At 46.2% G+C, this 24,101-nt stretch overlaps 3 protein-coding genes across 6 annotated transcripts in view; 1 reads left to right on the top strand and 2 right to left on the bottom strand.

The window, feature by feature from the left end:
* efl1 (elongation factor like GTPase 1) overlaps positions 1–13,048 on the bottom strand; it is a 63,997-nt gene extending 50,949 nt beyond the window's left edge. Inside the window, exons 1-12 of one of the 4 annotated variants that reach the window (XM_018763862.2) lie at positions 13,017–13,048; positions 12,120–12,229; positions 11,898–11,965; positions 11,668–11,752; positions 11,388–11,521; positions 10,161–10,298; positions 9,670–9,884; positions 7,914–8,037; positions 5,079–5,158; positions 4,662–4,798; positions 3,981–4,103; positions 2,058–2,157 (exon numbers count right to left, since the gene is read on the bottom strand). In XM_018763862.2, coding sequence (XP_018619378.2) covers positions 2,058–2,157; positions 3,981–4,103; positions 4,662–4,798; positions 5,079–5,158; positions 7,914–8,037; positions 9,670–9,884; positions 10,161–10,298; positions 11,388–11,521; positions 11,668–11,752; positions 11,898–11,965; positions 12,120–12,210 — 1,295 coding nt within the window. In that variant the 5' untranslated portion in view covers positions 12,211–12,229; positions 13,017–13,048. Of the gene's footprint in view, positions 1–2,057; positions 2,158–3,980; positions 4,104–4,661; positions 4,799–5,078; positions 5,159–7,913; positions 8,038–9,669; positions 9,885–10,160; positions 10,299–11,387; positions 11,522–11,667; positions 11,753–11,897; positions 11,966–12,119; positions 12,230–12,585; positions 12,953–12,974 lie in introns of those variants that run through there. The other 3 variants (XM_018763860.2, XM_018763863.2, XM_018763859.2) reach the window with 3 other exon arrangements.
* Positions 13,049–13,231: 183 nt separating this feature from the next.
* Positions 13,232–16,473, top strand: saxo2 (stabilizer of axonemal microtubules 2). Its single transcript, XM_018763272.2, has 4 exons — positions 13,232–13,269; positions 14,359–14,538; positions 14,683–14,885; positions 15,479–16,473. Exons 1-4 carry the CDS (start codon positions 13,232–13,234, stop codon positions 16,471–16,473), a joined length of 1,416 nt encoding a protein of 471 aa, XP_018618788.1.
* Positions 16,474–17,640: 1,167 nt separating this feature from the next.
* The window catches only part of adamtsl3 (ADAMTS-like 3), an 81,276-nt gene continuing 74,815 nt past the window's right edge, over positions 17,641–24,101 (bottom strand). The window contains exons 27-32 of the mRNA XM_018763271.2: positions 23,546–23,758; positions 22,768–22,951; positions 20,863–21,067; positions 20,668–20,777; positions 19,707–19,921; positions 17,641–18,923 (exon numbers count right to left, since the gene is read on the bottom strand). Of these exons, the coding sequence (XP_018618787.2) occupies positions 18,799–18,923; positions 19,707–19,921; positions 20,668–20,777; positions 20,863–21,067; positions 22,768–22,951; positions 23,546–23,758 (1,052 nt within the window). The 3' untranslated portion in view covers positions 17,641–18,798. The remainder of the gene's footprint in view (positions 18,924–19,706; positions 19,922–20,667; positions 20,778–20,862; positions 21,068–22,767; positions 22,952–23,545; positions 23,759–24,101) is intronic.

Genomic DNA, 24,101 nt, shown 5'->3' with positions numbered 1-24,101 from the left:
CTTTGCATAAACGTATAGATGAACTTGCTTACTTCCAGGTTCAAACTATACGACTGTTTCTCATTTTACACCAGCACACGCACGCACCCAACAGCGGAAATGGAGAAACGCTGGCGAGGCCCCGCATTAAAGACGACACGGAGTTGGCTGTTATTAACACATGTCGCGCACATGTGCGAATGAAAAGGATGCAGACGGCGGCGCGGACCGGCGAGCAACGTCCTCGGCTTCCTGCGGCCGCGTGCTTCGGGTAATGAACCCGGGGGCCGTGCTGTCACCAGCGCCCTTTCAAGTCACAAGTCGCCTTTTATTTCATAATCACAATAGCATGTCGGGGCCGCTCGAGTGCTCCGCGCGCCGAAGCTTAAAAACAAAGACGGTGACACGTCGGGAGATTTATTTGCTCGATTTTCGGCGCTCGCCGTTTGAAACTGCTCTCTGGTTTCTCACAAAAGAAGCACCGAACAGCTGCATGAATTCATGGTAAGCGTGTGCCCCAGAGCTTGTGGTTTACTTTGATGTAGGATGGAAAATGGAGCAAGGAAGCAGACGGAAATGTCGCCTTCTCCCATAAGGGAAGAGCAAAACGTTACTTTCTGACAGACGCCCTCCCAAAGACGCCGAGCATCTATAATTCGTTACGCGGAAGGGATGAGCCTTTTTAATCGGCAAAATCCTTTTCAACTTCGGCGCTGAACCCTGGGAATTTCAGTCTACTTCTGGAATCAGATCTATGAAGTGACTGACGATATGCCGCGATTACTGACACCGACACCTTTGGAGCTGACAAAGTTCTGGGAATCCAATCGACTGTTCCCTTCACGCTCGACAAGTTTGACGTTTTCAGCCTCTCTGTAGACAAATATGGAAATGCCGTACACGCACTGGCACGGTGATCAACTGGCCGGTCGATAAAGCCTCACCGAATACACAGCCTGGTAAATGGAACGTGTCACAGTTCGAGGACGGGAAGGTCAGCAATGGCACTTCGCAATGTATCCACATTGTCCACGTTGACCATCTAAGGTCACCGCGGCAATCACGCAGACCCTTCGTGGGATGAGAATGAGCTGAAACTCATCCCCCAGTTGCACCTGGAGTTAGCGACACTGCAGAGCTCCACATGGATGAAACCACTTCAGGTGCTCAATACTCATCAGTTGTCCTCATATGACAGCTACAAGTGGTTTCTCTCACGAGGCCCTTGTTGAATTTTCAGAGCAAAGGCAGTTCAGCCAAAACCATTCATGCTGTAGCTGTGTATCGAATGCAGAAGGGAGCACTCCAGGGCTTTCTCGCATTAAGTACTGCGCATAGGTATGTTTGTAGGTTTATCGGTGAAAGCCATTAATGCCGAGCTTCCGCTACACCCAGAGAGACACGGTACGGAGCAGAAAGCCCGAACCTAAACCGTGAGCCGTGCGATTTATCCTCTTTCACGTACGAGACTGGGAATACGTGGGAAGTGCAAAGCCGTGTGTGATCACGTGAGCCACGTGGGCTGAACACCTCAGCTGGGACGTTCATCTTCGAGCAAACCAGCTCTACGCAGAGATCGGCCAACGCCGCACAGCCTGTTCTCTGAAGAACGGGTGCGAGCGATCTGTTCGGGGCTGTTAACCTGAACCTGATTCGCTCACAGCAGTTCTGCACGTTGGGTTTCTTCCGTCCTCTAGCAAGGGTGGCTCAGTGGCGCAGCGGGTAGCACTGGTGCCTCGCAGCTCCTGGGTTGTGCGTTTGGGCTTGGTTTCGAGTTCAGCTCAGCCCGTCTGGAGCTGCAATGTTCTCGCTGAGTTTCTGTAGGTTTCTCTCCCACAGTCCAAATAGAGGGGTGTTTCAGGTGAACTGGTGACACTAAGCAGTGTGTGTGTGTGATGCTGCTCTGCTGTGTAAAAATGAGAAATGATTCCAGCGCCGCAAGTCCCCTCGGACAAAGGCATAGCTAAACACTTGTTAGTGAGAATTTCCCACCTTGAGCCCTCTGTTTTCCCAGACATTTCAATTCAATTACTCAAGAGGAAGGATCCTGAAAAATGTCAGCATGTATTTAAACATACCTCTGCTTGTTCTGTGGCAATGCCTTGGAGTCGACGGCAAACATCTTGGAAACGAACACGACGACCGGAGCTGACGTGTCACTCTTACATTCCAGAAATGCTGACAAAAGAGAGAAATGTCATCATGTACCTATGCTACACTCACACAAATTCTGGGTGTGTTTTTATTAGCACATAACAGCATGAACACACACTCGGGTGAAGATTTTCCTTTCAGCGGCATTGTCTGATGGGATAAACTATGAATCATACCGCTGTTCACTGGGTTGCAGTTTCGCATCCCTTTCCATTATTTGTGTTAGTCAGGAAAAGTGCGTTTCAGAACACTGAAACTTTGAGAGGATTGTGAATGCCAGCATCACTTGGGAACATGTCAAATAAGCATGTCTGCGACAAACAACTTTTTTAATATATGCTTTGTTTTGTGTACTTTCAAAAAGCACTTGTCCTGGTCTGGACTGCAGCGGTCTGGGACCTAAAGGGATGGTAGGGGGTACAGCTGTCCATTGCAGGGTGGTCAGTCATGTACAGACAGACACTCAGTCACACACTACAGACAATTTACATTTACGCTATATTGTTACATTTAGCAGATGCTTTTTTCCAAAGCCACTTCCAATGAACTCTATGCAGTGTTATCAGCTCACACATCTCATTCACCGCGGTGACTTACACTGCTAAATACACTACTTACACTGGGTCACTCATCCATACATCAGTGGAACACACTCTCTCTGTCACTCACTCACACACTATGGGGGAACCTGAACGGCATGTTTTTGGACTGGGGGAGGAAACCAGAGCACCCGGAGGAAACCCACAAAGACACGGGGAGAACATGCAAACTCCACACACACTGAGCGGGGATCAAACCCACCTCCTCCCACACCACCCAGGTGGTGAGAGACTGCAGCGCTACTCGCTGTGCCACCGTGCCGCCCCATCGGTGACAATTTAGAGTCACCAGTTTACCTGAATTGCATGTCTTTGGACTGCGGGAGGAAACCAGAGCGCCCGGAGGAAACTCGCAGAGGCACAGGGAGAACACGGAAACTCCACACAGACCGCGCTACATTCAAACGTATATTCGAACAGCCCAGGTGCTGTGAGACACCAACAATACCGAATGCGCCACCGAGCTGCCCACATTTTTGCAAAAAAAGGAAAAACATTTCTGGCTTAATCAGTAAATGTAACCGTTAACACAAATGTACCGCCGGACTGCATTTGGCCCCCGATTTCACGACCCACGAAGGACACCTCAAAATGGAAGCCGGCCGTCTTTTCCTCGACAGCAGCCCGCTCGAATCTCGTGTGATGCGCACGCGTGCTGGAGCAGGGAACGAAAAGAACCAGCACCTGCCAACCGCACCTTCTGTCACAGGCTACTTCAACGAAAAGAAGAAATTCTCATTTCATGTGGGCAGAGGGCATTCGCCGTAGATCTTACAAAGCAGAGCGTGTGCATAATGACAACGAAATGCTACGGAGCGGAGACGCGAAGCGGGGGCGAGCTGATCTCATGGCGAAGCTCTCTTTCCAGCTGCGATCAGAAGGTGTTGCTCCAGCAGGTGAGGGGCACCCATCCGATATGATAATGAACCGGGCTGACCGGGACTTGCGCTGCCGCAACATTTGTTTTGCGTAAAGAGAATACGGGAAGGCGAAGGCCCTGAAAATCTGAGCCTATGCAGCCAATCCTCCAGAGAGCAGCAGGCACATAGTGGCTTTTAAAGAAAGAAAAAAAAAAAATTCCCTTTAATATGAAAAAATCTGTCAAGGCTTTCTAAAACTGATAGAGCTACGGGTGCAAAGAACTAAATTTACCCTGCTCTAAGAGGAGAGCAGCTCGGAGAGTGAAGCTGTGGGTGGGGGGACGTGGGAAATAAAAGGTTTCGAGAAAAAGCGGATTTGTGTGTTCACCTCTCTTGAGCTCCTGCGTTTTCTCCGGCAGGCAGTCGAACCTCCTGGCGCCGACGCACATGAGCTTCTCCACCCTTTCGGCAGCCATGTCCAGCGGGCTGGGCAGCCTGTTGCACACCATCGCTGTCGGGGTACGGTTAAAGAACTGCACGAGAACAGCTGCGGTCGTCACGACCGCACAGAGAGATTTATGAGAAGACAGACACAACCCTAACCAAACTACGGTTAGCTTCAATCAGCCTTTATGATTTTGGGGGGGGGGGAGAGTTCTGGGACTGCTGCTATGGTCCTACATCTATCTCCGAGTTGCTGACACATTGCCATAACTGCACACACAAGTTGCTGTACCCCGAGCATGTATGCGTTGCAAATTCTTCATGTGACCCAAAGAAGCTCAGAGAAATTCATCAGACGAAACAAACAAAAATTATTTACTATTTGTTCACTTAGCTGACATTTTTCTCCAAAGTGACTTACCATGATTTCTCCATTTATACAGCTGGGCAATTTTTACTGGAACCATTCAGGGCAAATTTTATTTCGGATCCTTTGGTAGCGTAGCGAAGGCTCTAACTCCTACGCCACCCGCTGCCCCTACAGAGCAACAAACTGAGCAGAGGGGAACCCCATGAACCGTGACCCAGAGAGCCCCGAGGAGGCCACGGTGTGGCAGAAGGATACTGAGCACAGCTTGGGACACAGGAAGCCACTGGCTGCAGATGGCACTCAGGAGCACTCTGGGATCCGAGTGCCGCGAGTCCCGAGCTGCGACTTTCACCCCAAGAGAGGACATCACCTTCTCCACTTTCTCCTTGTCTCTAAGCGAAGACACACGCATTACAGGCAAGATTGAAGCTAAATGCTTCATGTTCACTTGAGACAAAATACAGTAATTAACAGAAGTTTGTGAACCCCTTGGAAGTAAAGAGTTGTGTGTTAACCAGCGATAAGACTTTACTCATTATAAATATTCTTTATTCCCAATCACGACTTAGACCAGGTCGCATTACGGGAGCGATTCTCCGAGACCATTCCGAAGGGCTCACAAATTTTTTTTCTCAGAAGCGAGCGCATAAAGAGCCAGAGCATCTCGATTACCTCTTGAGGACCACAGCATCATATAAACTCCAGATGTTGTCCAGAACAAGCTGCACAAACAGCGGCTTCTTTCCTTTGGACTTAAAGAAGCGGAAGAAGAAGTGAGAATGCGGAGATCAAAACATTTAAGGCACGTCAAGGCAAACGCGGAAGCTTGTCTGGATGAGGCGACACTGATTGCATGGTTGGGTGTGAAACTGCGACGCTTCCTTGTCCCACTGGTGATTTTGACTGCGTGCGGGTCAACCAGGGAGGCTGACCGCTTCCTGACAGCGGGCTTCCTCACGGTGCGGCAAACAGCTCCCGCCGCGGTCTAACACAGGTCACACACGGGCTTTCTCCACCTCCCCACCACTTGGAGCCCATTCGTTACAGGTCGAGCACTTAATGACCACAGCGGTACCTGGAAGCGACGCCAAAGTGCCTGGAACTTTAAATCCGGGCAGCAACCTCGCACCGTTATCATGTCTTTTTTAGCTCAGAAATTACTCTTATTTCAATATTTCGCTGCAGCAAGTTACAGGTACATTTTGCTGTGGTGTACTGGTTGTTGGCTGATGTCAAGTCCTGTTGAAATGTAAAACTTCTTTTTCAGATCTGATCCTATTTATCCCCAAAATTTTCTGCAGAATGAGTTTGTAAACTGTCAGCATGACCATTGAAGTGTTGTTTAAAAATTATAATGTGCGCTTCTAATCCGGCCACTGAGAATCTCCACTTATCCAGCGAAGGGTAATGGCAGTCTGGAGCCTATCCTGAAAGCATGAGGCATGAGACGGGGTGCACCCTGGATGGTGCATCAGCCCTTCACAGGGCCAACACACACACACACACACACACACACACACACACACACACACACACACAATTTAGAAATCACCAAACTACCCGAAACACACTGGGGGAGGAAGCCCACATGAGCACGTATGACAATATATAATCTCCACATAGACCAATTTGGATTCCAACCCACGTGCAAACCCACAGCACTGGAGTGCCTTCATGGTGCCCTCTAGAACCTCTCAGCGTGAAATTCCGATGGCTGTTTGTCTGGAAGGAAACTGGTCACGTTCATCCAGCAATAGGGTCAGATGCGCTGCTGCGTTCTGTACCGGGAAAGCGACACCGCCTGTATGCCATCTTTCAGCTTTCATACGTTTACATTTATTCACTTAGCAGACACTTTTCTCCAAAGCGACTTACAATGGATACTATGTAGTGTTATCAGCCTACTCGCCTTATTCACCGAGGTGACTTACACTGCTAGATGCACTACTTACACTGGGTCACTCATTCATACATCGTTTACATCACCAAGACAGACTGGAGGTCAAGCATTTGGTTTACACATTGATAGAAATGCCCCTGGTCAAACTCATCTGTCCAGCGGATCAGAATGATTGACTGGTCAGGGAATTCACTCTCTAACTGTTCAGATCCAAAGCATCAAGGAGTAAAAGAACAAATGCTGTTTACCGTGTGATGTTTCTTTAAATATCTGTGCGACTCCCCACGTGGAAGCCGACCAATCTGCGCAGCGTTGGTCTGTCTCTCAACACAGAACAACCGCAGCCACAGCACATGGTACCGACCAAAGGTGCGACACCACCTGGGACACCTGGGCAACGGCTGTACGGGACAAACTGGACGGCAGAGCGAAACCAGAGCAGCGCGCGAGTGTCCGACACCACTGGGAACTGCTGCAGAAGAGCTCATTCCTAACTGAACCTGCGGACTGAAGCTCTAGTGAACAAAAGCACTTTCCACTGCTGTGTTCCTCTGTTTTGTGCAGGTATTCCGAGATCAGTGCCTGGACCTGTACAACGAGGCAGCAGATCAGACAAGGCAGACCTAGGACATGGCCGTAGACCACAGCCGACCTTCCCGTTTCACACTCCGCTTTCGCCGAGCGCTCCGACTGCAGAGCTCTGGAGTGGACGCCACCTTAGCGCGTGCCTGTCTCCAGCATTTCTTCACCTAATAAATGGCACTCCTGGGAGGCACCGCCTGACGGCAGGCCTCCGCAGGTCTCTCGGTGGACCCCGCTCCCGGCCATCAGGCGCTGCCATTTCCCGTCTGGAGCAGCTAGAAACCCAGACACACGGCCGGTGAAATGTGCTTTAAAAAAAAAAAAAAAAAAAAAAACGAACAACTCTTCACCTTGTTGTTTCAAACCGCCCATTAAGCAGATTGCCTGTCATTTACAAGGTGGTAATTAAAAGGCTAATGTGCAGCAGACTGAAATTATCCCAAAGGGGCGGGACTTTTTCAGCTGGGGACACTGTGACTAAGAGTGATTATTTTCATTTTTGCTGTGAAGATGCTACACAGCACACACCGCAATTAGGATCTTGCACAACACTTACAGACTACGTTAGAAAGATGTATGCATTTTATCACGCCATATCGACTGAGCCGCACTGTTCATAGACATAATTCACAGATGAACGTTTGGTTCTTCCATCATTTCCGAAACATCAGAACAACCCTGTGTGGACACTTTAATAAATGCAATTATTATAATTCTTGATATTACACTTGGGCATCACAGTGGTGCAGCAGGTAACACTAGGGCCTCAAAGCACGTGGGCTGTGGGACTGGAAGTGGGTTCGAATTCAATTTGGTCAGTGTGTGTGAGAATGCCCTTGCAGGGTAGGCTCTGGATCACCACAACCATACACGGGACAAGTGGTTGTTGATGACGGATGGATAATTCCATCTGAAATATCATCAGAATGACCCTCCGTATCGAATTGTCTTATAAAAACACGCTGTAATAAATCAAATATGACAGAGTGACTAAATGCTGCAGTTACACTTCAAGCCTGTCTCACCTGAGCCCCTTTCATGATCTTCTTGGCTTTAGCATTGAGGTAAAAGTCTCCCCAGAGTGTCTTCAGCAGCACCTCGGACCTGATCCCCATCTTCTGACTGTACATGTGAGCGAACTGGTGGATGCTGAAACGCACAGCGACAAAGAGCTTCAATTTTTTTTTCCCTCTCTCTCTTGGCTCAAAAAAATGTTTCCATTTGCTCTGATTTTGGTTTGGACTGAGATCTGGACTGGACCGCCTCACCCATTTCAACTTGTGACCTTCATTTTTTCCAGATGTTCCCGTTATTAAAATGTGGAGCGCTCCAACCTGGTACTGCGGCGTCTCGAATTGGCGAAGGTCAGAATCGCTCTGACTCGCCGACGCTGGTTAAATAGACCCAACGTCGCCAGAACGACAGCCTTCCTTAAAGAGATCTCCATTTCCTTTCTAGGTGCAAGAAACTTAATCTGGTTAGCCAAAGGTCCCCACTTATCTCCCGCAACATGCGACATGCTGCGGTTCATTTAAAACGGACGTCCTCGTCTAACCTCACCTACCCACACAAGACACGCAGGCCAGAAAATGCCTTACTTTACAAGTCTCGTTTTTGCATTTCGCTTATCGGAATGACAAAGGCAGCGTTTAAACCGGGTCTCCCGGTTCACCGCTTCGCTGCTGCCATCTTTAAATTGGACGGAGCGCAGCAGTCGGTCATTTCCTACACTCCGCTGTGACACATACCGAAGGCGCGCCACATTAAATCGGCCGCTTCTCCGACCTTGTGCTGACCGGAGCTCAAGTGTCCAAATGACTTATCTGCCGACTGATATAAAACACAATCCTTGATGCAAATTGACATGCTTCTCTACTTGAAACCCATTACCGCGTTCTATTATCAACCTGAACGAAAGCGAAAAACGCTCTCATTCTGGACGGCCCGTGCATACAAACGTACGGCTGAATTCAATGAAAACTTCACAGATGAAATTGCCTGACATTTGCCTGTCCAGCACGAGTTTGCTGATGGCACCATGGAGCATTCTTTACTACAGCTACACTTCTTCAGCTGAAAACCCTCTGATGTGATTTCAGAGTTTAATGGCTACTTTAATGATTTAAAAAAAATTAAAAAACGCATGACAACATTTATGCTTATTCGATCAGCTGACTCTTCTCTCCAAAGAAACTTACAATTTATCCATATATACAGCTGGGTACTTTTTACTGCAGTCATTCAGGGTAAGTGATCTAATGAAAGAGACTACAGCAGTAGGTGGGATTCGAACCTGGGTCCTTCACGTTCAAAGTCCCAACCGGTGGCGCAGCAGCTTTGGCCGGGGCCTGCTCTGTGGTGTGTCTGGGGTTCGAGTCCTGCTCGGGGTGCCTTGCAACAGACTAGCGTCCCATCCGGGGTGTGTCCTCTCCCCCCCTCGGCCTTGCACCCTGTGTTTCCGGGTTAGTCTCCGGTTCGCCGTGACCCCACTTGGGTTAAGTGCTTGTAGACATTGTGTGTGTCTGTCTTTTCTTCCAGACAGCATCAATACTGTAGTGATACGTAAGTTCATTAATAAGATCATTAAAAATTTAAGTTGCTCTTGATTCTAATATGCAATTATATTTTGTTTGTTTACAAATTCTGTAGTGCATCAGTTGGACAGGAACGAATGAAGAAATGAGTTTCTGAAACATAGGACCAAGGCTCCCTCTGGTGGCCATGCTAAAAAAGGCCATTAGCAACATGACAGACAGACAGACAGACAGACAGAGCCAGTACCTGAAGCCCCATCCATCTATAGCACTAGCGAAAACCACATTGCCCTGGTCAGGAGAGAAGTAAAGGTCCGAGTCGTCGCTCTCCTCCAGGCCAGCGCTCCAGTCGTAGACCTGCTCGCCGTTGTCCCCGCCACCCGCTTCTCTCACTTCCGAGTCCTTCTCCGCTCGCTCCTCCAGGACTTTAGAAGTAAACAGGGAGCCAGTGACTGCGTTCACCTGAACGGAGGAAACATGCCAAGTTAGCACTGCTGTGCATTTGGCCTTTGATCATGCGGAAACAGAGCCAAGACACACACATACACTCAGATGTACACATACTAGAGAGTCACCAGCACAGCTGAAACATGTCTTTGGACTGTGGGAGGAAACCGCAGCCCCCGGAAGAAATCCCCGCGAACACGGGGAAAACATGCAAACAACACACAGAAGGACCAAGATCCAAACACACTGTCAGGCACTGGAGCTATCTGCTGTGCCTCCCTCTTAACACACCTGTTCCAGGATTTTCTGAAGGTGTGTGTATGCTTCTTGTGAAGTGAGCTTCAGTTCCCCAATCAGTCTGTCAATTTTATTAATTACCAAGACCGGACGGATGTTCTCAAGCCAGGCTTGTCGTAGCACAGCCTGCGTCTAGAAAAACGAATGCAAAAGGAAATTAGACAATGCATCAGCAGTATTTCTTTTGTCAAATGGCAAGCTTCAGAATAAAATAAAGTCCCAGTGACAGATTGCAGTAGGTCAAGAACTTCGAAATTTATGGATGAATACAACTGGGTCTTTTTACCTTATCAACACAAGTGAGACAGGAAATTTGTTTGTAACTCAAATTGCTTGTAACTAATGCAAGTAATTCATGTGTCCTTCCACTTACCAACTATGCAGGTTCTGTAAAATCCTCAGCCAAAGATATAATGAAAAAATAAATACTGTAACTCCATCCACCCATTATCAATAACCACTTCGTCCAAAGTCTATCAAAGAGGCATGGGGCACCAAAGTAGGGCACACCCTGCATGTCACTAAATGTGAGTGCAACGCTTTGATTTTATCATTTTTAAATAATCATTTCATTTTTTGAAACTTAAAAATACTTTCAAACTCATCTACAATTCATGCAGATAAAAAATACATCATCTCCACAACCTCCTGTTCAATGCTGTCAAACAATCCATCACAGAAAGATGCCCAGTGTTTGCCAGCTTTGTAAACGTGTAAAAATTGTGGCTATAACTAGTGAATAAAAAACTAAAGACAAATCATTTAAATTTATTTATTGACTCAGAGCTACATTAATATGAAAACTAATCTAAAATGACTGACGATAAACAGATTCCCTCCTCAACTTCCTATTCAGAGCTGACTGTAAACTGATTAATCCCCTACACACGTATAACGCTCACCATCTCTTCACCAACACTCAAACACCAGACAAGCTGTAAACGCTGTGGAAATCAGCTGAATGAAGGCAGCCCCACACTCCTACGCTGTTTTCATTTTTGCGCAACGCAATTCAAAATAAACATACCGGAAAATGTATTCAGAACTCAAACAGTCATCACACCAGGTGCGAGTATATATCCTTTCATGTACAAGGATGTATTTGTTGAATGAGATGTAAAACAGATTACGGCGATTGGTCAAAATCGTTGCCTAAATGACAGCAACTTATTCTCTGCTGCACGAGCGCCTTACAAGTGAGTAACAGGTGCTTCTTTGTACCTGAGGACAGACTCCTTCCACAGCATCCACGATGACAATAGCCCCGTCGCACAGCCGCACGGCTGTCGAAACTTCTGATGAAAAGTCCACGTGCCCGGGGGAATCGATCAAGTTGATGAGGTAGTCTTCACCACCTGAGATGACGAAGGCAAAGAACACAAACCATGAGCTGTGAGGTTTGGCTTCTGCTGAAAACTGTCAGCTTTCATCAGCAGTAGTGCAGCTGCACGCTACCCATATCCTACATAATCCATTCCAGGAGGTGAACGTTCTCACTTACCGACAGAGTAATGCAATGATATTGCACTGGATTTCATGGTTATTCCTCTGATTTGTTCATCCTCCCTGCTGTCCAGGTATCTCAGCTGGAATTTCACAGAAAAACTAATTACTTGCACCGCAAATAATTTTACTGCTTCGGACATGTTAAAGGGTAGAATATTTATAAGCAAACGAGCACGTCGGTTAATTAATAATAATGTGACTATGTCTGAACTTCTAAATACCAACCTTTCCTGCCAAACGACTAGATATTATACCATTGCTGGCAACCAGGCAATCAGCCAGAGTTGTTTTGCCTGTAACATAAGACAACGACAACTTACTACTTTCCAGCACAGTACTGAGAATATCATCACTGAACCAGGAGGCACACGTTATATAAGTATGTAAGTTATAGGTACAATTGATCTGAGCCCTGTGAAACAATCATGACATAAAGAAAGCACTCACCATGATCCACGTGGGCTAAAATACACAGATTCCTTATATTTGCAGGCTTGTTCTGCAGCGCAATGATCTTGTCTAAACTTGTGTGACCCATAGTTGAGTGGATTTAAAGTCTGCAGCGAAGAGAACAGAGAGAGGCATATTACTGTAGGGAGGCACGTGAGCATCTAACAAACAAAGTGAATCGACAAAATCAACATGACCACGATCGGAATGATGATGACCACGACCAATGAGCGTGAACAAGCTCGTGCAACATGATCAACAAGTGAAGTGAACAATCACCCAGATCATTTTACTGTGTGATCAGTGTCAGTGATGATCATCATGACCAACAACAGTGAGTAGAAAAAGAAGACTTTGTATTTAATTCTAGCAACAGTTATGTAACCCAACTGAGCGATACCTGCAAGAAGAAATGTGTAAAATCATGGCTACTGATTAATTTAAGAGAGACCAAGGCAAGTACCTGACTGACACTACTACCGCAAATGATTATGTGCGCAGCTCCCCAACCAAGTTCGTCCAGCCAGCGCGTGTTAAATTATTGAAACACGCTTCGTTTGGACACGTCACGTGGCTCTGTGAAGCTGACAGCGGCCAGTTAAGACGGACACTGGTCGATGACACGGTAACGATGCAGCTCAGCGCACTCGGCACTGATTCTCTCTCCACACGACACGTGCGAACAACTGACAGCCTTCGAGTAGTCAGTTTGACTACACACGCGGCGCGCCTCAGCTTCGCAAGTTTTCTAGCCTAACGCGTCTTCCGCAGGTTCAAAACACCAATATCCAGAGCTCGAATACATAAATGAATTAGATTTAAAATAACGAGTGCTAATACGGAAAAGTTTACCAACAATAACACGCTATCGCGTCCGTACGGCGCAGAACTCACGTTGAACACTTTACCCCGGAAGTGGGTTAGTTCACGAACTTTGCCCTGTGACGTAGACGGGAAAATGGCGGCGTCACCGAGACGCTGTCCCGTTGCCGTGGAGACATGCTGCATCCCTGGAGATAGTGTGTTATATAGTGCGGTAGCAGCAACTCGCCCAAGTGTGTCCGGAATTTGGTGGGAACTATCACAAGTTAACACTCTCCTTTTTTAAAATGAAACGAACTTGTATATGTAATATCTGCAACTGTGGGTAAGTTTTTTTTTTTTTTTTTTTTTTTTTTTTTTCCTCCCCCCACTTTAACATTTGATTTGTTATTACATCTTCCTTAAAAAATATACATGCAAAATTCAGGATACTCATCTTTCAGCAGTATTCAACAGGATCAGTTATGAAGTCTTCATATATACGACTGACTGTTAAGGGCAGAAATGTTTAAATTAAAGCTATTTTAATTAAGAAAATTGTGTCACTGTTGATTATGTAATGCTACATTATTGAAGGAAACAACTTTATGTACTTTAAAGTGTTTTATTATGAAATATGGAGGTATTTAGAATTGTAAAGTGGTACAGTTAAATGAAAAATGCATTTAACCCATATTTCTGACAACTTGTAAAGGTTAAACTTAATATAGTTGCGGGTGATGGGATGCATTCTCAAGTCTACGTTAATTAAGGTGACCATGAACTTGATGGCCTTTAGAAATGTACAGTTACGATAGAAAACCCCAGTGTGCCTTCACTATAGGAGCTGCCGTTGTAAAACTCAAAGCTGGCTCAGTAAATTGGCCAGATCTGTCTTTTGTCAACACTTAAGATTACACCTGGGATAGTAGGGAGAAATGGGAGTTGGGAGGAAGTGGGAAGCCAAGTCATGTAGGAAATTTTACGATAGGATGAGGTGTTAAACTGGATCTTGGCAGTAATGGGGAGCCAGGGAAGATGGAGCAGATGAGAGGTGTGTATTGAAAGGAACATTTTACACTAGACAATACAGTAGTTTTTTTGGATAAGCTGCAATGGACAGATTGCAGATGCAGGAAGACCCAATAAAAAGGGACCTGCAGTAATTAAGGCCGAAGAGAACGGGGGCTCTGGAAAAACAATGGGGTGTCAGAGTCACAACTTTGCTCATGTTGTGAAGGAATAAGCCAAAGGTTTGGGTCAGGGAAGCAATGTGATCAGAGCAGAGTGAGTCATTCAACATCCAGTATTGAGATTCTTTACCAGGGTGAGGGCAAATGGTGGGGTCCAGGGAGATCCTGAACTGGACGTCCGTGGAACGATTTACAGAGGGTGGAAGATGTCACAACATACTATGCTTCCCCATTCTTGTTAGGCGTCATCGTTGCTTCCACAAGACCACATCCTTGTATACAAAGGGAGACAAAGAATGTGTCCTAACAGAGTATGCAGAGAAGTACCCTGTGTATGCGGCTCATCGACCACCAAAGAGCCTAAAGCCAAGGATGGAGTACCAGAGGGACCGAGCAAAGATTGATGGAACCACAACGTTCAAGTAATTCTTCACATAAAATAAGCTTGATCAAGCTGCCTATTGCTCTTTCATTCAGTTGTTAATGTAATTGACTCCAGTCTGTGACTGACATACTTCACTGAAGATTGACCTTTGAGCAATTCCATATTACTTCATATTTTCCAGATCTGACTATATACCTTATGAAGTTACACAGCAATATGTTCGACGCCAGGCACAATATAAGCCAGCGCCTGGGGAAATGGACCTGGGAACTACTTACAAGCTGGACTTCAACACACATGAGGTGCAACCGTTTGTCCCAGTAAGACCAATTGAGACGCAGCATGCAAAAGTGGGGAAGCTGGACACTCTGCCCACTTACAAAGGTGAAATAAATGCTCAGTCGACATTCAGAATAATAGAAGGCCCACCGGGTAGAGTACAGGTTAGGGTTGTTTTGCAGTCAAATGTCCCAGGTTCAAATCCCTGATCTCAGTGTAGTGCCCTTCAGTAAGGTGCATACCCTGAATTGCTCCAGTACAAATTACCCAGCTATATGAATGAGTAAATAGATGTGAGTGGTTTAAAAAATTGTCACTTTTTAAAACAGCATCACCTGAAAAAATATATTTGATTTCACACAGAGCTTTGCATTTACATATTTATCGGACATATTTATTGAAATTAGCATATTGTTAGATTACTTACCCATTTATACAGCTGGATAATTTTATTACTGTAAGTGCCTTGCCAAAGGGGACTTCAACAGGATGTGAGATTTGACCCTACAACCTCACAATAGTCCAAAGTCAAAACTCTTACCACTATCATACCTGCTTACCCCCTTCTGAGCAAGTAATCTGTGAACATGCGTGGAAAATTAGTTGTTCTGTGTTATTATATTTTTTGTATTCTGCTTTCACTTGAAAGAATCTGTCTTAGAAGCCTCATTGATATAATACTCTGCTTTCTTTAAAAGATGATTTTCGACCATGGGATGTTAGCAAGAGGGATTTGGTGAAACCCGAATTTACATACCACCCTCCAACCACAAAGTTTGGAAATTCAACAACATTCCAAGATGATTTTGTCCCAAAGGGCTTTGCTCAGCGAGAAAGTTTCAAGCCTCCCATCGTGGCCAAGCTTTCTGACATGCCCTTCAATGACCTCACCAGCAACCGCCTTTGTTACGTGCCTCACACCCTGGAACCGAGGGTTGTCAGGCCCCCCGAGCCATACAGACCCAGCAGCCAGCCCTTCCAGTGCTGCACCACTCACCGCTCAGACTTTCAAGGCCTGCCTGCACAGCTCCCGCAGAGCTGCAAGCCGAGTTCTACCAAGATGGCCTCAGATGCTCCATTTCAAAGCAGCACTGAATTCCGGGACCGTTTCCAGCCATGGCCAGTGGCTCTGCCGCAGCTCTTCAAGCCGCCAGAGTACGTGAGCCGCACGGAGCACATGGAACTGAGCACGACCACCAAGGAAGACTTTGTGAAGCACAGTGTGCAGCCATTTGTTCCCGCAAAACCCTTTTTGCAAACGAAGAGGCCTTCCGGTCCCTTCCAGGGGAGCACCACCATGAAGGAGGACTTCAAACCGTGGCAGATACAAAGGCGAGAAATGGCCAAGAAGCCAGAAGATGTGAGGAAGGCAGGTGGGAAGATGGAGGATCTGACCACCTTTAAGCTCGATTACACCCAACATCAAATCCAACCCAACGTGAGCTTTAAACCCAAGCATGTGCCATTGAAAAGCGAGGCCCCGTTCGATGATGGAACTATGTATCGTGCTGAGTTCACTCCAAAGAAAGGCACCGTGTGCCCAGCCAGTTTTGACTGCCCTCCAGGCTATGTCTTTGAAGGCACTGATGAACGAGGCCACAGGTTTTTCCGGAAGTTGTCTACCCAGGACAGGAACAAGGTACCTCTGGCCCCTGAGATCCATGCTGCCAAGGATGTGGTTGTAATGTCATAAAGTTACGGAAATTGCACAGTTCAATCAGATTTGTTTTTTTATTCTTATTAAAGATATGCATTGCAGGTGGCCAGGGGGAAGAAATACTAATCAGCAGTTTCAACTTTATGTGCAAGAAAAAATAATTGTATAAAATGATCAATTATCTATCAGAATATATTACTGTAAAAATTATTCAGTAATTCTGTATTATGCTTGACTTTTCTTTCCTACAATATATATTTCTGACATGTATATGAAGTTAAATGTAATTTATTTGTATGCATGCTGTGTATTTTTGTAATGTAAATTGAATATAATTTTAAATGCTAACTGAAAGCATGTGCCAAATTTTCTGTAATGATTTATTTTTTGCACAATGAAATTTTCACCCTATTTTTACAAAATGCATTGTAACTATAAATGGAAAGACTAAAAAATAAAGCACAAAAATGTACTAACTTATATGATATCTTTATTGTCTTAATACAGAACCTGTGACACATAAGCAAAGCTTTCTTTGTTCCAGCTCTTATTGCAGTGTAATGATCATTATTAAAAGAGTACTGATTTCAACGCTTAGGCCACATTACATTTAGTATTAGAAGCGCTGGTGGAACTTTGACCTTAGTTGTGTTTCTTGACCTGAAATGTTTGCAGTTACATTTCCCAAAATGCATGCCTAAGATATCAGAAGAACTTAAATTCACTGTTAAATCCACAGTAAGTCCTAAGTGAAGGTGTAATTTTAAATCTTAAATATGCCATGAAGACACTGACCTTTAAATTTTGGTTATGAGAGAATAAAGTGCCAAAAGTCTACAGTCAATTTACAATATTGCACTTTTAAACGATATATACAAGGCATGTTTTACAATCCACTACTTTCATTAAAGAAGCTTAAAACACACACAAGCCTGATTAGTAAAATTTTGAAACAAACTGCTTCTGTACAAACCAATCGCTAGACCAGCTGTCATGGTCAAAACATTTTTGAAGTACCATACATACTGTACTTTTAATATCAAACAAATTCCAATTAACTCAATTTTTAAGCTCATTCAATTGCCATTTATACGTATGTATAGATTTAACAAAAGCATGTTTACTTCAGTATTTCTGAAAATCAATATTTCCCTTTTTATATTAATTTTGCTAAAATGTGTTTATGTGATACATTAAGGGGACAGACAAAGCTAAATCGTGCACTTGGAGATATGTTAATATGGCTAATAAGGAAATATGTTATTGCCATGTATTTATACTTTCACTAGGTAATTTTCAGAGCCAGTTTTACAGACACATTGAACTTACTGTTACACTACATTACATGGTCGATAGGGATTTTCCCCTATTTCCCTACTGAAATTCCTTTCAGTTTGGCATTATTCTTACTCTGTCCAGAAAACCACATCTTCATGCCATGCCTCCATATGCTTTGTGTGAAAGGTCATTAAAGAACACTTCTATGCTTTCATCAGCCCAGTTTTACAAATTCAGTTAGTCTCTAAGGTACCTCTGTGACAAATAGCGATACAGCCTCTGGAGTTTGATGGAGGCGGAACATTTTTCCGGTGAACAGAAATCTTGGACCACTGTCGTTAGAAAGACATCTGTTGTATCTTTAACGAAACGAAATTCAGGTGAATTGTTGAAAATTAAAGAATAGTTACTGCAGGATTTGCAAACGGAAGCTTAAAATGATAGAATTACTTTCTCCAGCGACAAATTGGACCTGAAAGAGAAGCTGTTTTGTCAATTTAAGATATTTTGGAAATTCTTTTAACCGATCATACTTTATGTTTAACCACGTCATATTTCATACACATTATGGCCTTTCCCTTTGTACCTATGTCAATATGCTTTCAACTTTTCCCTTGCCCAGAGATCATCTTTTAAACTGAAAGATTCTGCATATCCTTTGACAACATGTAATCGAAAGGAAAAAGAATTAAAGAAAGCAGCACAAATTAGTTTAGTCAAATGCGATGTAATGTTGGTGTATAGTATAGTAAGCTTGTTAAGTCATCCAGTAAGTGGCAAAAAGATGTGATTATTTCAAAGCAGGCGTGTCGCACATGCAGCTCTGAGCTTGGGCCTTTCTGGTTCACATCTCTTCCTTGTCCGTTTCAAGAAAGCATCCATTCCGTAACCCAGGACAGCACCCGTTTTCCCTCCGCGCTGAGAGGGAGACATCGGAGACGTTTCCGCCGAACGAGGACTGTCTTCCGTCAGTGGTGCAACAGTAGCGTTTCTCAGTAGGCCTTCTTCGCACAGTCATTCGATCAGCTGGATAATCTGTGCTGCCATGGAGTCCACCTGCGCTCCAATCTCCGGTGTCCCGCATCACTGCATGGCCAGCGGCTGCTCCCCTCCACATGACTGACAGCACCTCCGCCGGTAAAGATCAACCAGGCACAGCTTGAGCTGCTTCACCACGGCGCAGTAATGAGTCGTGTCCTCGCATTCACCTGAAAAATCAGCGAAACGGCAAAAGGTAAACTGCAATGCTTCCTCTGTCCTCAAAACGCTTGTGATTTTTGCAATGGTAAAATTAAGACTTTAAAAAGGGTTTAGATCCCTTCCGCTTGGCACTCAGACGGCATATTTATCTCATGCAGATATGGTTTCCCCTCTCAGGCTGCATCAAGTCACATTTCCTCAGTCACTCCTCATTATAAGTAAATATTTCGGCCTGCCATCAATAAATATTTTTATCATCAGAAAATCGAAAGCGAACCTACAGAAACAACTAGGTCAGATACAGTGTACCGAGCAGGGACCGGAGGAAATGTACAGCCACTTTCAACATATCTGTGTCAGAAATTCTCTCAGAATGGTGCTGTAACTGAGGAGGTGCAGTGGCACAGTGGGTTGGACCAGGTCCTGCTTTCCGGTGGGTCTGGGGATCGAGTCCCGCTTGGGGTGCCTTGTGATGGACTGGCGTCCCGTCCTGGGTGTGTCCCCTCCCCCTCCAGCCTTACGCCGTGAGTTGCTGGGTTAGGCTCTGGTTCCCCGTGACCCCGTATGGGACAAGCGGTTCAGAAAGTGTGTGTGTGTGGGGTGCCGTAACCTGTTATCATGAATGCCCACGTGAAGCATCTTGCCAATTTGTGCTTGTGATAAATTTCCCGGGCATTTTTTTTTTTTAGTTGGTAACAGGATTAAGCTTGAAAGAACACCTCCCAGTCTCGTGGGAACGTTAGGAAGTATACGACGTGTGAGCGGACATCGTGAGGCCATGCAAGCCTTACTGCTGCAGGATGTTGCGCTGCAGTGCTGCCAGGTGATGGGGCGGCGCTTCCAGGCGCAGTGCTGGTCAGCCAGCGTCTTCCTGCTCCGTCTGTGGACACATTCCACCTTGCGAGACTGGAACCCGCTGCCGCAGGCTGCGCTGCACACCCTCCAGGGGCCAGTACGCCACTGCACGCTGCACCGCTCCAGTGAGCATCTTCGCACAGACATCGGCCTACAGGCAGCACACACAGGGCGGATGGTAGCTTGAGTGAAGGTGCTGCTGAATTCCCCTGCAAACTGAATGCCAGCTCTCACCACCAGAGCACAGCAGAGAGTCACCGCACTCTGATTCGGGAAGAGGCGCTACGAAAGGCTGTAGTCGGTGGGAATTTTTCGCCCTTGCTGCTCTCGCCGTGCACGCAAAAAGCAAGAACATGCAAAGCTGAATGAGAGCAGCAAAGGAAGCAAATGTAATACTCAAGTCCATTCATATCATTCTCGTAAAACAAAATAACCACGGTTCATACTGAGTGATTTACTCCTGCACTAATGGAATTGGCGAGGCACAACCCCAATAAATAAAGTTAAAGCTTCGCAGCAGAGGGGTGCACTGTACTCTGATTCACATGGAAGTTATTCTCTAGAACAAATATTTCACAAAGAATTCCTCGAGAAAAAGCCAAGAAAGATATAGTACTTGGTGCTTAAATGAACTGAAGCATAGAACCAAAGGCTCTGCCTGTAGAGAATAAAAACAACTTAGACAAATCCTTGCTACGAAAAAAAGAAGGGAAAGGAAGAAAAAAGGAAAGAGATAGTGAACCTACAGCCGGTTGCTAACAGGGTCGTCCAGGAGCTATCACATTTTTATTCCAAAAGGCCACCGCAGCTACGATGGTGTGACTGCATTAGCAAAGCGCTATTCCCAGTTGCTAAGCCGTGTACTGGTCGGTGCGCCGTAGCAGCCCCACGACGTACCTGTTCCTAGGGTCGCAGTGCCAGTCCGGGACGGTGGAGCCATCGCGATGCCTGCAAGTCACCGGCCTGCTCTGCGTAGCTAAGGCAGGGCCGAGGCATCGTCCGGAGCACTGCAGCAACACATCGGGACGACACGGTCGGTGCCGCTGTCACTCACTGTCACCGCAGCTCTTATAAGCGGGAGCTGAGACATACCTGTCCCCAAGGACTGGCGAACCAAGACACGCAGGCGTCCGACCGGCACTCCTCAGTATCTGCGGGCCGGAGCGCAGCCTTGCAGACAGAGGGGGCCAGCAGCCTGGCTGTCCCAGCAGAGGACACCTGCTGACAGGATACCTGCCTCTGCCTGGACCCAGGGCCACACATGGTGGAGCACTCAGACCACATTGTGGAGACCCAGCTGTGAAGCAACAGCCGCACGTTAGCATGGCCTCCGGTGCTGCTCCAACACACCAAAAATCGTAATTCTCAAAAGAGAACCTTCAAACCGGATTCACTAAAATGTACCTTTCGGACGATCCATAGAAAGCTGCTTGAAAGCATGTCAACCCCTTGTTTCCTGTAGTTTTACCCCAGGATCGTTATTTAGTCAGAAGCAGTCTTGGTCACCTGACATAACAGGTGCGCAATGAGTAATTCAATATGCTGGTTTAGAGGAAATCATGTGTGTAAGTAGAAAAACACAAGCAGTGCGGGAGCAACAGTAAGTGAAGCCCAAGTTGCACTGGTTAATACAAGGAGGTAAGTAGAATCGGGTGTGTAAATCAATCATTTATTCATGATTCAAGATTTATTTACCATATCTAAGGTATTATAAGTTTAAAGAGAACGATGACCATCTCTGTAGGGTTCACATACTTTCACGCAGCACTGCATGTGAGAGGTGCGAAGGTCCTCAGAACAGGGTGGTTCAGAAAATTAGAGGGCATGACATCCCTTCATAACTGAAGTGTAAGGAACACTGATGAGAGCTGTGCTCTAGATCTACGTTTTAAGGTTCAATTTTCTAATGTTTATAACAGCAACGTTGGCTACATGTATGTTTTTGGCAGTCATTACAAAGAAGTAGCCAATCCTTGTCTGGCACATCTGAAAAATTAAACTAATGATGTCTGTGCTTCAAGTGCCTGATCCTGTCTGCATTAACGGCGCAAGCCAAGCTCAGAGGACGCCTTGCCGAAAGTAAGTGGGTTTGTTAAGCTGCCTTGAATAAACACAGCTCCGAACCAGATGTGCATGTGTTTCCCCGGCGAGTTTTCAGCCACAGCTGTATTTGCTGCGATTGCGTTCGGGACGAGAGGCCGCGAGCTGAGTTCCGCTGCTGCCACGGTCGCCCTTCGGCCGGAGCTGCTGAGCGAGAGCAGCCTTGCTGTAACACTTTAAAAGCACAAACACACACCCATACACACTGTGAGTGAAGGAGAGTGTCACGGTAAAAGAGCACAGCGGTCTGCGGCCTTGGAGGGGGCAGTAGGGCTGGCTGGTAGGGAGACCCACAGGGGCCACAACAAAGAGCAGCCCTCTACAGAGATCCCCCACCGTGAGATCAGACTCAACGCTAAGCGGTTTCACAGACAGATTGATACTGTGATTAAAGCGCAAGTCGACCCACGCGGGGAATATTAAACCGCTTTTTTTGGCAGAGGCACCCAATGACAAGCAAGACTTGTTTTAATCCCACAGTATGACCTGTATTTTTGTAAAATTACATACAGGCCTCAACTCTGCTGTTCTTTCGATAGCATCTGGCCCACCTTGAGAAGACGGATATTAATCAGTCCTCTCTTTGCACGGACCCGGGCAGCCGTCAAGACACTTGAGCCGTTGAGATGGTGTAGAAAGGTGTGTAAACAGCCCCCCTGCTGGACAGTACAGCTTGACTCATGTTTTTCGCAGAGTGCTGCGGTCAAGGCTTATACAAACACAGACATCAGGAGTGAGAATAAATTCAAGGTGCTGCATGAGGGTCAAGAGAGGCGGGACATGTCGAGCATGCAGGAAGTCATTCTCTCGAGTTTCCTTAAAGGCAGTCGGCTGCCGCACAGGACGGATGTTACGTTGGCACTGCTGCGCTGCAAGGTGGAGGGGGAGAGCCGGCACCTCGGTGGGCAGGTGTTCATGTTGCAGGGTTGAGACCTCGCCACGGGCCTGGACAGGTGACGGCAGAGCGACGGGGCTACCTCCTCGCCCCCTGAGCTGACACAGCGCACCTCCCTGGACCGGGTGCCCCTATTCCCACACGTGGCACTGCACTGGCTCCAGTCGGCCAGCTTCCACGCAAATTCTGCTCACCGCACACACAAAGCACAACAATCACATGTTGGATCTGAGCTCGTTGCAAAAGTCAACGTGCCTGTTCAGACATTAGACAAACAGTGTGAGAGTATCATATAAAGTGTTGCTTGAATACACGTTCTTCTCCTTTAGCCATGGACTCGAACCCTCCATGCTTTGGTTATAAGAACTATGGATCTCTAACAAAAAATAAAACTAAGTCCAAGAGGTCTTGGCAAGCCACAAAAAAGAACTGTATTTCAAAATATAATTATGACTTGGATCTATTATCTATTTTCTTCCTCAAGCATGAAAAGAATTACAGGATTTACTCTTTAAATGGTTTTAGCTTCTCCTTATTCTGACATTTTCTTTTCCCTAAAGTAGAAAATACAGACATTTTATGTCTTGTCCTGCTGCAACTGAGCATAACAATTACCAACTGTACCATGAAAATACGTAACACTTTGTGACTGCTGCAAAGCCTTTGTTTAGTGAACTATAAAGATCCAAGGCACCTAAAACATAGTGGCTGTCTCTGTGATTCCTGCAAAAATACCCATTTAAAGGGATTGCCTTTTGTATGGCTGCGCAGAAAACTGACCTTCCTGGCGGACGTGGACCCAGGCAGACACCGGCTGTGAACCCGTGGAGGTCCGGCATGTGTACCGACCCCCAAAACTGCCAAAGAGCGTGTTCACCTCCAGCACTCGTCCCCTGAGCAGTGTTCTGTACTGCAGACCAGGGGTTTGCGCCAGAGTCTGGTTCCGGAAGGCCCAGCTGATGGCTCCGGTGTGGCTGGATGGCACAGGACACACTGGGGCAGGGGGTTGAGCACAAGCGTGTAGAAATGGGAAGGTAAAGATGCTGCTCAGCCATAAATACTGCAGTAAGCTTGCAGCCTAGCACATACAGTACCAATTACCCTCAGTGTCTCCGTCCATCTACTGGGCTGGCTTTCAGTACGCAGGCGCTGCACCAGGACTCATAGTGACTGCAATAACAGCCATGCCTTCCCCAGAACCAAGAAACTTTTCTGAGAAGAGTGCTTAGAATACCCTTTTTTCTGTGCTACTCCTTCAGTCAATTATTTAGCTAGAGCAGCTCACACTAGTTCCAGTGTATTTCTTCCAGGTCGCAGTTTCTACATTACCACACAC

This window comes from Scleropages formosus, chromosome 11 (assembly GCF_900964775.1).
Source record: "Scleropages formosus chromosome 11, fSclFor1.1, whole genome shotgun sequence".
NCBI classification, from domain to species: Eukaryota; Metazoa; Chordata; class Actinopteri; order Osteoglossiformes; family Osteoglossidae; genus Scleropages; species Scleropages formosus.
Note: the sequence above shows the minus strand (reverse complement) of the source record. Positions and strands in the feature narration are given on the sequence as shown.